Source organism: Plectropomus leopardus, chromosome 9 (assembly GCF_026936395.1).
Source record: "Plectropomus leopardus strain MGB_pleo_1.0 chromosome 9, ASM2693639v1, whole genome shotgun sequence".
NCBI classification, from domain to species: Eukaryota; Metazoa; Chordata; class Actinopteri; order Perciformes; family Serranidae; genus Plectropomus; species Plectropomus leopardus.
In genome coordinates, this window is record NC_142184.1 from 36,509,131 (window position 1) to 36,521,347 (window position 12,217).

Below are 12,217 nucleotides of genomic sequence, written 5' to 3' on the forward strand. Positions count from 1 at the left end.
AGAAGTGCTCAAAATAAAACAAATCTATATTTATTTATTTATTTCTGTGAACTATTTTAAATAAATAATTATAATAGTTATAAATATAGTCTTCTTATTTTTTTTATCTAGGTATGTAATAATCTCTCTCTCTCTCTCTCTCTCTCTCACACACACACACACACATTAATTTTTTGGTCATTTTCTCATCACCTTTCTCAAATTTGTTTTGGAATTTGCGGGACATTTCATGCCAAGTTGCTGATTGCTATGTTTTCACCCTATGTGTGTCATTTCTCATGTGTCATGTTTCAGAGATTTAAATGCTGCTTAAAGGTGTCTAAATGCAGCACAGGAAAACTGATGTCAATCTAGGTTTCAGAGGGTTAATGCAAATTTACTAGTTTCAAAATTTTAATTATTCCACCTTCCACCTTCTTTCATTTGTTGTTTCAAGATATACAGACACATTTGAGAACTGTTAGAAACACTTACAGTAAAAACAGGTTTTTCAGACTTTTGTGCAAAATAAGGTTTGCTGGATTTTGTTAGAGACAGAAGTGTTTCCATAGTTTGGAGATTTTGTAGACACTGGAATTAAAATTTTTAACCAGCTACGGGAATGCCTCTCAAATGGCTAAATAACAAGTGGCAGCCTCCAGGGCTGAGAAATGAAGGGGAAGTGACAAAAACTGCAGTTCCTCTAATGGCCACTTGAATAAATCCTCATTAAAATGATCAACTTTACAGCAGAAATAAACATGTTTACAGCCTGCTACAAAAAAGCTGTTTTGGTCTCTATGGCTTATTTCAACATCCATGACAAGTGTAGGGGGGTAAATTTTTATCTCACCAGTTTATTAAGGCTTAATGCGGATTTATGCGGAATCGATGCAGGCAGCTCTACCTGCAGATCCACCCCTCAATCCTCCACAGACCACCCTCTTGTCCAAATATGGTCACTTCAGTCCACAAACCAATGGGTGACTCCATCCATTATTTTCTACAGTCTCAGGTCAGTGACAATGATCCTTTGAAATATAAAATGCCATTTAAGCATCCAGTTGTCAGTGTTAAAAGAAGTACTCAGATTACTTACCTATTCATCTGAAAAGTACCAATACACCAATGTAATACAGCTATAAGTAAAAGTCCTGCGTTCAACATTTTCTTAAATAATAGTGCAGTAATTATTCAATTCAATTCAATTTTATTATTTGTCGCAGAGGGCAATTTGTGTTGCAGCAAATATAAAAACATAATAAAACACATAAAGCACAAACAATATGACACAGAAACATACAACAGTTGATATTAATCAGTACATAGGTTGACTTGCACTTGCTCCATGGGAGCAGATTAAAAAGTGTCCACCATAACTTTACAGAGCCTATAATAATTCAGTGGCTGTTAAAAATGACAACAGCTCATAATATGTATACCACATTTCCAATGTGGTATACATCACCATCAACAGGTTATGACAGTCACAATAATGCAGCACCATAACTGGCACTATAAAGGCAGATGCTGTCAACATATCAACATATTTTCATTTAGTATCAAAAGTAAACGTTGGCTGCTCATTCAGCAGAGAAATGGCCCTTGATGCCTTGATGATGAAAAATGCAGAATGCAAACTGAAACATTTGCCAGCTGAAACATCACAATCAAGAGTTCAGTAAACTTAAGAAATTCACAACACTGATGCCGTCTCTGTTGTAGGAGGGTATAATGTCAGCTGTAATAAATCAGAGAATACAATGAGCTACTTTATTGCAGTTGAAGAGATAAGCTAAAGAAACACTGCAATGCTGTCATAAATAAGTGTGTGTGTTTGTGTGTGTGTATGTGTGTGCGAGTCATTGCACACGTCACATCTTGTATTGTGTACTTACAGGCGTGGTCACTATAGCCCCTGAGGCCATCTGTTGTTTGAAGTGAATGATAAGCCAGAGGCAGGACAAGTGTGCACACGTCTAAAAGCACCTCAGTCCAGTCCAACAGCCACAGCCCCTCTGACAGAATCACATGTTGCCATCATACATTCCTGCAAACTATGGATACATTTGTACATAGCAGCAGAGCACTGCTTGAGATCAACAACAATGGATGTTTTTTACTGAGTATGTCACATTTTCAGTCATGTTTTTAGAAACTAAATCAGTTATTTCAAGAGTAAAACATGATATTTTCTTAACCCAACATGTTCTCATCCTAAACTGAAACATGTTGCCGCTTTGCAGTGGACTTCCATGTCTATTTATTATGCTTTCGGTATCCTTTTGCGGCTGCTGTTTATGTTCCAAGATGGCACTACGGTGATGTCATCAAATGATGCAGCATGTGGTTATGTTGAGACAGCATAAGCACATGGCAGCCAAAGCCAGAACATCAACAAGCGCACATGCTGGCATGGATTGTTTGGATTAGGGGAAAGAGGCACGGAGTAAGGTGGAGAAAAAAATCATAACAATCAGATTTTTTTGTTTCTAACTGTGACTATGAGGGAACCATATTATGCCATTTCTGTCTGCATGAATAAACCTTTATTGACCATCTGCTAATCTGCCATCAGAGAAGGAGAAAGCACTCGCTGTGGGACAGAGACAGAAACAGAGACAGAGAAGTAACATGTTAACATGTAGCAAAGTATGTCATTATTCTTCAACCTGAACCCTATTTTCTAGTGTTTACGGAGGATAGCACTTTTTTAAATTGGTCCAGTACTGAGCGAGATAGCTGCAGTCTGGATCTGCGAAAAAAGGGAGAACTGTAATGTTTTGGGTGTTAGTGCCTCATCCATTAAAGTGTTCTTTTGTTTTCACTGCTGACAGGCTCGTAAGTGTTGCATAGAAATTTAATATTTTTCTTTACATTTCCTTTGATATGTTGGTTTCTTATTGGCTTCCTGCAACAGCTCAACCCAAGACTTCAGAACGAAACTGCTACTTAGCCCTTTGAAACCTCAGAAAATTAGTTTGGTGTTTTTCAGAAACATGGGGAGAATAGGGTGATGAGCAAAACATTTTTGGGTTATTTTTTTCTTCATCTTTCACTTATTTATTATAATTTGTCAAGTCAAGTCAAGTCAGTTTTATTTATATAGCCCATTATCACAAAACAAGGTTTGCCTCAGAGGGCTTTACAGTGTACGACATCCCTCTGCCCTTAGACCCTCACAATTGTGGGACATTTCTTCCCAAGTTGGTCATTGCCTTCTCTCCCTGTGTGTGTATGTGTGCGTGCGTGCATGTGTGTGTGTGTTTTAAAGAAATCAAACCAATTTGCTCAGGTTTCGAAAGGGTTATGTGAGACTTGGTTAGACACAATGACAGACTAGACCAAGTGAGAAGTAAAGAAAAGCATTTATATACTCACAATTACTTACAAGATGAGCCTGTCAGTGGTAAAGCAAACAAGCACTTTTAGTGGGTACATCAACAGTGTACAGCCCCAGATTACAGCCCATTCTGTCACTCTTGGCTATCAATCAGTGGACCATTGTCAAAATTGTTGTTCACATTAGTCACTTAGACACAAAAACATTAGAAAACAAGGTTCAGGTTGGAAAATGCCCTTTAAGATTAAGACAGTTTATAAAGGTGTCCTTGTGTGCTGTAATGATTAGTTTTCATTTCATCAGACCAGTGACATTTATGGTAAAGAGGTAGTGAAATAGACTTCATCCTGTAGCATGTCAACATACCTGAAGGTGGAATTACTGATCTTATATCTCTTATGTATTATTAGTTTGAATAATGCTCAGTAACAGCTCCTGTGATGATGGTATGTGTCCATGAGATTGATATTGACCTTAAACCTCATTTAAGTTTCAGAGAAAGAGCAAATAAGTTTATTTTCCAAAATGTTTAACTAATCCTTTAAAGGTGACAAATTATACAAAATGCACTAACTGGTCCATTTAACATCCTGATTATGAGAATGCAATCCTTCTACTGCTTACAGCGACTGTAAAAAACACAACACATTTCACTGTTTCACCAACTATCTTTGTGTTGACAGAGAATATTCTCTACAGTATTTTTGAAAGGGTATCAAGCAGATAACTTTGATGATGAAAAATATTTCCTTGCATAAATACGACAATAATTATTTGACAAGTAATAACATTACAGATGGAAAGATCTAAGTAAATGTGCACTGTAAACTCTATGTAATATCTATTAGTCTTAATTTCTGTTAACTTTATATCTAATTGTTAAGTTTACATTTACTTCATTTTGTGAAGTTATTGCAACTTAAATGAATCTTTTTAAGTTTTAGAAATGTCAGTAAACAAAGTTTACTGTGTATATCTCTGTATTCTGCTGGTTCCATACTAGTTATGTAGTTATCATATTTGTGTTAAGATAAATCAGACTGACTGGATTTACTAAAGATGCGAACACATAGCAAAAACAAGACAAAAGAATCCTGGAAACCAATTGTTAAGTTTACTCAAAATGTATATGTAATCACTTAATTTTGTAGAAATGACAAGTGAAATTACCTTGTTCTTTCTAAGTGGTAGCAACTTAAGTTAACAAAGTAAGTCTGACCTAACTAGATCATCACAAAGAGGATTTTGCTGCAGATGGAGTTTGGAGATTTGCAAGTTCTGTTTATTTAAGAAAATACAAATATGATTGATAAGTATGCAACCAGCAGAAAACTTAGAGAGATTTTTTTTTAATTAAACTTGTAATTTTTAAGTTGAAACAACTCACAAAATTAAGTTAACTGCTAAGGTAATTGTTAAAAGTTAATTGTTAAATTAAGTTTTAAAGATTATTTAAAGGAAGATCAGCTCCTAAATTTCACTTTGTGTCTGTAATTTAAGATCTGAAGTCAGGACATGGTTAGCCTAGCTTAGCATAGTACTAGAGGAAAAGAGAAACAGCCAGCCTGTCTCTGTCCACAGTCTATCAACACCTCTAAAGCATCTGTATCATGTTTGTTTAACCCTCACATAAGCATTGTAAAAACAACAATTAGTGGTTTTAGAGGCGATATGTGCTAGAACTATTTCTTGACAAACAACAGCCAGCCACAATATCTATGCAAAGCTTCCTGAAGTGTTATCTTCACAGGTTGTCAGCTTGTTTCTGTATCGAGACCAAAACCAAAACTTGAACCAAAACCTAGTTTTTGCTCCCATTTTTAGACCTAACCACTTATACTATGAGTTTTAAACTGTTCTTTGAACATATTTGATAAGCAGTGATTGTGGTGCTCCTTTGCACTGCCCTGCCCTATGTCTAACAATGCTCTGTCAGTCTCAGTCAGTGGCTTCTTTACTCTCTTGGACTCTCTGTTAAAGAGTTTTGACTTAATGTAGTCGACACTCTTTACTTGTTTTTTGCTTCGCTGCTAATGCTCACTACCCGGTTTATTCAAAACAAACAAGAAACATAAAACTCATCACTTCCTGTTCAAGAGGATTTTTCCCAGGAAATCAATGACTGAAGAGAAACCAAGTGCTAAAGCTTTGACACAAATATGGAAATGCCACTGAAGGCAAAAAGCAGACAGTGTTTTACAGCTATAACAAAGTGATATTGGAAATGCTTTCCTTTATGTCTTGTCCACTAACCCTGCCTCCATGCATTCCACTCGTACACTGGTGGTTTATGCTGCTGGGGAGTTTTCCCATAAGGCATCATCATGTCCTGTCATTTGGTCGGCTATAAATAGTGGCCGTGTCTTCCCATGCAGAGCCAATAATGCTCATATACAGCTGATGTAGTGTGAGCTTCCAGCTGAGGATTCAGACAAGGGTCAGTAGCACAACCAACCATAAGAGCTGCAGCTACAAACCAAAGGAACAACAGAGGCTTAGTGGTAGTGGAGTGGTAGTTGTAAACTGGTATAAGATAGAGTTTAAAGCTACTTTCTCAGATTTCCCATTAGGGAGATAAAAGTGCTAGCACTACAGAATCACCAAAATCTATATGGGTCATACTCTTGGGACTATGAATATTCACAGCAAAATCTTGTTAAACTGGGCTCTAGCAATCTTTTTGACCCGAGCATAGTGAGAAAATCATCTAATGACCATCCATCCATCCATCCATCCATCTGACCACCCGTCCAACCGTCCGTCCGTCTGTCTGTCCGTCCGTCCATCCATCCATCCATCCAACCATCCATCCATCCATCCACTCATCCATTCATCCATCCCCTTCTCACTCTGAATTCGTCAAATACATCATGGTAACGACATCCCATACGCAGAAGGATACCCAGAACGTCATAAGTAGACCCGGAAGGTCACTGACAGAGTGGCACCATGTGAGAGTTGGGATGAGAACATGTTGGTACTGCTCCCAGTGGCAACGGGCTGCAAGGTGGCCCAGACATCTTTCTCCCATATCATGTCCTCCAGCTCTGTCTGAGGGATCCAAAATCATTCTGAGGTCATATGAGATATGTAATTCCTCCAGCATGTTTCGGGTCATTGACATGACGTGACGTGACCACTACAAACAGGGTGACTTTCCAACACCACTGAGAGATAGCTAATGCCATAAACCCAAAACCATTGAAAAGTTTCAAAGCCTCAAGTTTTCCATTTCAGCCATTATCATGTTGAATTTTTGGTGCCAAAAGTGACCATTTGGAGGACATGGAGGAGCTACAGGGCAGCAAGGGTGGATCTGTCACGTCTTTAAAGACAGCCTGTCTCTCAAAGCAGCCACACCCTCAAGGAAACACGTCAATTCACGTGTATTTATTTAATCACAAAGAGCAGATTTAACAACTCATCAGAGAGAGACTAAGAAAAAGGGAGAGAAAATGAAAAAGAGAGAGAGGTGTGTTTTATGTTATTGATGCTACACTTGTGTTGTCCAGCTGGTGAAGATGTTTCTTCATTTGCACTTATGGTGTATCTATTTGCAATGCATTGAGTTCTGGGGCCACTGTAATTTTAATGTAATGAAAAATAAATAAAATAAAATAAAATACAAATTTCTTGTAACTTTTAGTTAAGATATGTTGGATCATAAAGTTGAAATTTGAGGCGCCCATTGGCTTAGTTGATAGAGCAGGCACCCAATGTACAGAAGCTGTGTCCTCACCGCAGCGGCTGGGGGTTTGAGTCCGGCCCCGGCCCTTTGGGGCCTGCCATCCCCTCTCTCTCTCCCCCTTTCAAGTCAATAAAAGTCCCCCAAAAAATGTATCATCATCATTGGGAATCATCCTCTAAATATACATTTCAACTTGCATGGTCAGTCATCGGGCAGATTAACATGCTTATTTATATTGCTAGCTTGGCAGAAAATTATATAAATCTTTTTTTCTAAACCACTAATTGATTGTCTCATTTTCCTCTTTGTATTATATTTAATCTTAAGGTATCCTTATTCCCCTTTCTCTCAGAATTCGGAGCAGAAACTGCCTCCCAATCAAAGAAGGAGTTTCAGTTTCTCATCACTTCGTATTAAAAGTAAGTGTCTCAATTTAATTAAAGACGAAACCTGCATCTTAATTAGCCTTTTTGTTACTGATAACTCATAATTGACTTTTATATGAATTTCCACAGAAAGACACAACAGTAATGAAGAGAGTGGATTTACAGGGCGGAGAGGGCTGTTATCTTTCTCATCAGTACGAGAGACATCAAGAAAGGGTAAACAATGTCATCATTTCCCATCAGAGAACTTCTCTTACAGTTCTAAATCTGCCAAGGTGAAATCAATAAACACAGGTTTTAATGCAAACCTTTTTTCATTTTTAATCCCAGAGTCAGTTCTAGATGAAGACAGCGCCTCACAGCTGTACCATCTGCAGGACCAGGTGAAGGACACAGGTATGTATGAAGCTAACATTAAGTGGACATGGCAACATGTGGCATACTTATCGGAGCATTACATTCTTTAAGGCATTGAGCATGATCAGCATCAGCTGTTTCATTCATGCTTTACAATAACTGGCTCATTTATCAGCTGCTTGGCTACCAGATATTCTTATTGATATTCATTAGGTGTGAATTTCGGATATTATAAATTAACAACTCTCATTTTTAAGGTCTGTTCAGGCCAATTCCTTGACCTAATGTAAGTCAAATGAACTTGAGAGATGTCGTTTATCCCTCTGTGTGTCTGTGCAGAGGTGTTTTTAGGATTTGAGGACATTGGGGGCTTAGCCTAGACCTCTGTAGGGGGGTCCAAGGGATTCCTCCTTTTCGTTGAACAAGCTTCATTTTGATGTTTTTTTATGCACTCTGGCAGCTTATTATCCCTAACAACTTGTATTTAACTTAAATTGTGAATTGTGGTGTAAAAAATATTAGTAGTTGTAAGTAATTAGTACTGAGTAGAAACAGAATAATTTGTGACTTTTATCATCTAAAATTAGTAGGGCTGGAAAATAGTCTGTATTTTTACAGTACATTTAATCAAGTTTTGATAAAATGATGGATTATTAGATTCAGTTTTTTCTTTAATCATTATTAGGGACCGTTCATTATTTAAAAGAGGGGAAGAGTGGTGCAAAAAGGGGGAGGTATGTCAAATAATTCTTAAAGCACTTGGGAGTGACTTAAGTGTTGTCTTGTATTTCTTTGACAGAATATATTTAAACACAATATGCCTTCCAAATCTGTTGGCTTGGTTTGTTTGAAAGAAATGTTTTCTTTCATTCACTCAGCCAGGCTAAAGGAAAAAATATAAAAAATATTTGTAGCTTTGGGGAAGGGGAAAAATAACTTATTCGCCCCCTCTGCAAGGTGACAGGTCACACAATGTTATGTTTTAAAATTTTCCGACATTATAACACGAGTACAAAGGGAGAACATTTTCAAAGCAACAGAAATGTTCAGAAAATGATTTCAGGATGTTATTAAGGCCTAAGATTTATATATATATATATATATATATATATATATACATATATATATATATATATACATACATGTTACATCTTAGTCAGCATTTAACCTTGCAGGAAAATTATGTGAAATGATAAACGTCCTAAAAACATTCTTTGAACATTATATGTTTTCTTTAAAACATAATTAACCAGTGTTGTGGGAACGTTCCCTGCTAGCTGGGATGGTGAACTTGAAATCTGGGAAACATGCTGGCTATTAGCGCCTCTGATGTGATTTTGCAGAGTACTTGACAGATGAGAATTTTTTTTTTTGTAGTTGTGGGTATTTCTCCATCTCTGCTCACTAGCTGAAAGTAGTCCTTCTGGTAAACAGTATTTTCCAGAAACCTGTCCGATGTCTTGTCAAAGTAGAGAAAAAGTCACGACAGTAAGTTTGACATTTAGCAGGTTCTAAGAGCTATTCTGGCCTGCACTTTCTCAAGAACTTTGACTCACTGTCTGGTGCTGTGTGCTTCACGCTTTTGACTCGAGGGACTACATAGCTTTTGGTTTCTGTTGGTTGGCTCGTGGAGCATTTACAACAGCATTTATGCGTTTTAACTCGACGTGTGACTGTCTTTATTCAAGTTACTGGCAGATAACCAGATTTGTTTCACCGACAATAAGAATTAAACTGATAGAACTGCGGTAAACGGTAGGAAAGACGGTAGGAAAGACATTGTAAACAGTCTTTCGCACATACCTTGAACGCAACACTAACAGGAGCGCTGGGGCACGCGCTGAGCAAAGCTGTTCCAGCCTGTGAAGCACGCGGAGCAGAGAGGAGCGCGAGCCAGCCAGGATGCTATGTGTGTTCGGGAATGGAGCCGATAAAGTGCCGTTGTTGTGCTACTGAGTTTGCGAACAGAAACACCTGAAAGGACGACAGTGTGTTTGTGGGTGTAACAGCGATGAGTGAACCGGTAACGAGGAGGAGAAGAGGGCCCGGTGGACTGAGCAACTTCAAGAGCAGATGGAGTGAGTAACTTTATGACAGCTGACACAGCCCGGGCTAGCCACTATCATTTATTTACCTGACTGCGGAGATATAAAGCTCGCGGAAGAACACTAACAAAATATACCTCGTCTACAATATAGTTGAAGAGCGTTTTGTTTATCGACCAACGTCAACACGTAAGCTACTGTAGCACACCTGTCAGAACATGCGATGTTGCCATGTCTCGAGCGGGTTGTATATCCGTGTATCAAGTTGTCAGCCTCTTCATATCAGACCTCTGCACTAGTTTACGGTTAAATTACGGTCCTTAGCTTTATGTTTGTAGTTGAACACAAATGAAGTGAAATACAGTGCAGCATGGTGACATATAAACACGCCGAACTGAAAATTCAACTCCAATGATTGCTTTTGTGGTGCTGTCAGTTCAGCAGGCCGACCTCAGACCACTACAACATTAAATTCACTCATTTTCTAAATGCAGTTTGGTATGATTAGGCTGCACGCGGATATTGAATTTAAATTGTTTAATCCCCGAACCACAATAACAATAACAACGTTTTAACCCTTTGAAACCTGAGCAAATTGGCTTGAAGGCAACAAGTAACAGAAGATGAAATGACCCACCCGAAAGTAGCAAGAATTTAGTAGAAAGTACAAGAAAATAACCTGAAAATGAGGGAAAAAAACAAAAATACTGAAAAGAAAGTTGAAAAGAAAAAAAAGGAAATGACCTGGAAAATGTGCCCAAAAAATCTAAAATCTAAAAATCTAAATCTAAGAGCAAAGAGCAACTTGGCGAGAAATGCTTCACAAATTGCAAAAAAAAGTAGATTTATAAAATTATTTTAAAAATGTCATTGGGAAAAAAGGGAAAAAAACAGGGAAAAACCATATTGATAATGACCATAGTTACATATATTATTTTGCAGAATTATATTTTCAAGCATTTTTCTTGGTTATTTCCTTATTTGCTAGTTGCTTTCTTGTACCTTTGACTAATTTCTTGCAATATGTGAAGCATTTTTTGCCAGGTTGCTCATTGCCTTTTTTTCATGTTTTGTAAGAAACTGCACCAATTTAAACATAGTAAGGCATCTTAAGGAAGAACAATAAAATTGATGTCGCTCTGGGTTTCAAAAGGTTAACTGTGTGGTTCACTATATTAATCCAAAGGCAGACTTTTGTCTGTGACAAGTGCACATAAGCATGTCGCCCAATTTGACACCTTATAGCTTCACATCTTACTCTATCAACTCTTTGTTATTTAATGGATTAAAATTGGGAATTTGGGTTACTTTAAAGCCCAGGTAGCTGAAATAACAATGTCTGTTTTGCAGGCAGTTTAAAGTGTAATCAGTAATACCAAACCACCTTTCATATTTGAAGTGGAATACCTTTTCACACAGCAAACGCCATATGAGGCTCTTCATTGCTGGCTACATATTAAACCAGGAATGTGGTTATTGAGACACTTAAGAAGCTAAAAACTGCTATATTTAGAATACGACTGGATTAATAAATGTACAGATGAATGGAAAGAATTTGCTTGAAATCTACAAGTAGCCATTATTGTAAATGAAAAAGAACATTTGAACAGGTTTAGGGCAGCTTTAGTTGGGCCCTGGTGAGTGCACCATTCCTTTTCTTAAAGAGTTGACAGCATGGTGTTTCAACATGTTGAGGAGCCTGAGGGCGTGAGGCTGTTAAGTGACTGTTATTTACACCCACATCATAGCTGAGCAGCAGGGGCAACACTCGGCAGTAGCATGCAGGCTGAGGAGAAGTTTGATATATAGTAACTGTCTGTGTAAAGAGTAAATAAAAACAGTACAACTAAATTAAGTTTTGCTGAATATTAGTTGCATGTTGGCGGCTCATGGAGTGTAAAGTAACCAGAGTGGAGTGTAAAGTAAGTAATGAAGGTGTTGGCTGGGGAAACACTGCCTTTGCCATTGACACAGTGCAAACACTATTTCCTAACAACAGAGGTTGTGTAAGGCGGACTTTAGGCTTCAGTTGAGGTTGTTGTCTGGACTCAGGGGTGTACACCAAAATGAAAGTGAATGACTTTTTTTGGTCTCCTCCAGTTGTGCAGTAGGTCATCTAGGATGCATTCAGTTGAACTCATTCTTAATCTTTGTGTACTGTATGTGCACAAAACTCAAACATCATCAAAGTTGGTGATGAATGTAATCATGTTTGACCGCTAACCAGACGTTGCAGTCACAACCACACATCAACAAGGCTTTGTGGTAAAGTGTTGCCATTTTTGTCTTAAAGTTATTCACTTGGCATTAGAGTGGGGCTGTACCTGACTCAGAATTATGCCAGTCAAATCAGATTTGGCAGTCCAATATGAATACTTGACATTTGGTTTTGTTTTCCATGCAAAGTTTGAAAGTTTGA

At 37.8% G+C, this 12,217-nt stretch overlaps 1 protein-coding gene across 5 annotated transcripts in view; it reads left to right on the forward strand.

Annotated features, from left to right (window-relative positions):
- LOC121946812 (DENN domain-containing protein 2D-like) overlaps nt 1-12,217 on the forward strand; it is a 35,544-nt gene that overhangs the window by 2,083 nt on the left and 21,244 nt on the right. For 3 of the 5 annotated variants that reach the window (XM_042491577.2, XM_088082668.1, XM_042491578.2), the window contains exons 2-4: nt 7,363-7,429; nt 7,526-7,612; nt 7,727-7,792. In XM_042491577.2, the coding sequence (XP_042347511.2) occupies nt 7,363-7,429; nt 7,526-7,612; nt 7,727-7,792 (220 nt within the window). Of the gene's footprint in view, nt 1-7,362; nt 7,430-7,525; nt 7,613-7,726; nt 7,793-9,355; nt 9,832-12,217 lie in introns of those variants that run through there. The other 2 variants (XM_042491580.2, XM_042491579.2) reach the window with 2 other exon arrangements.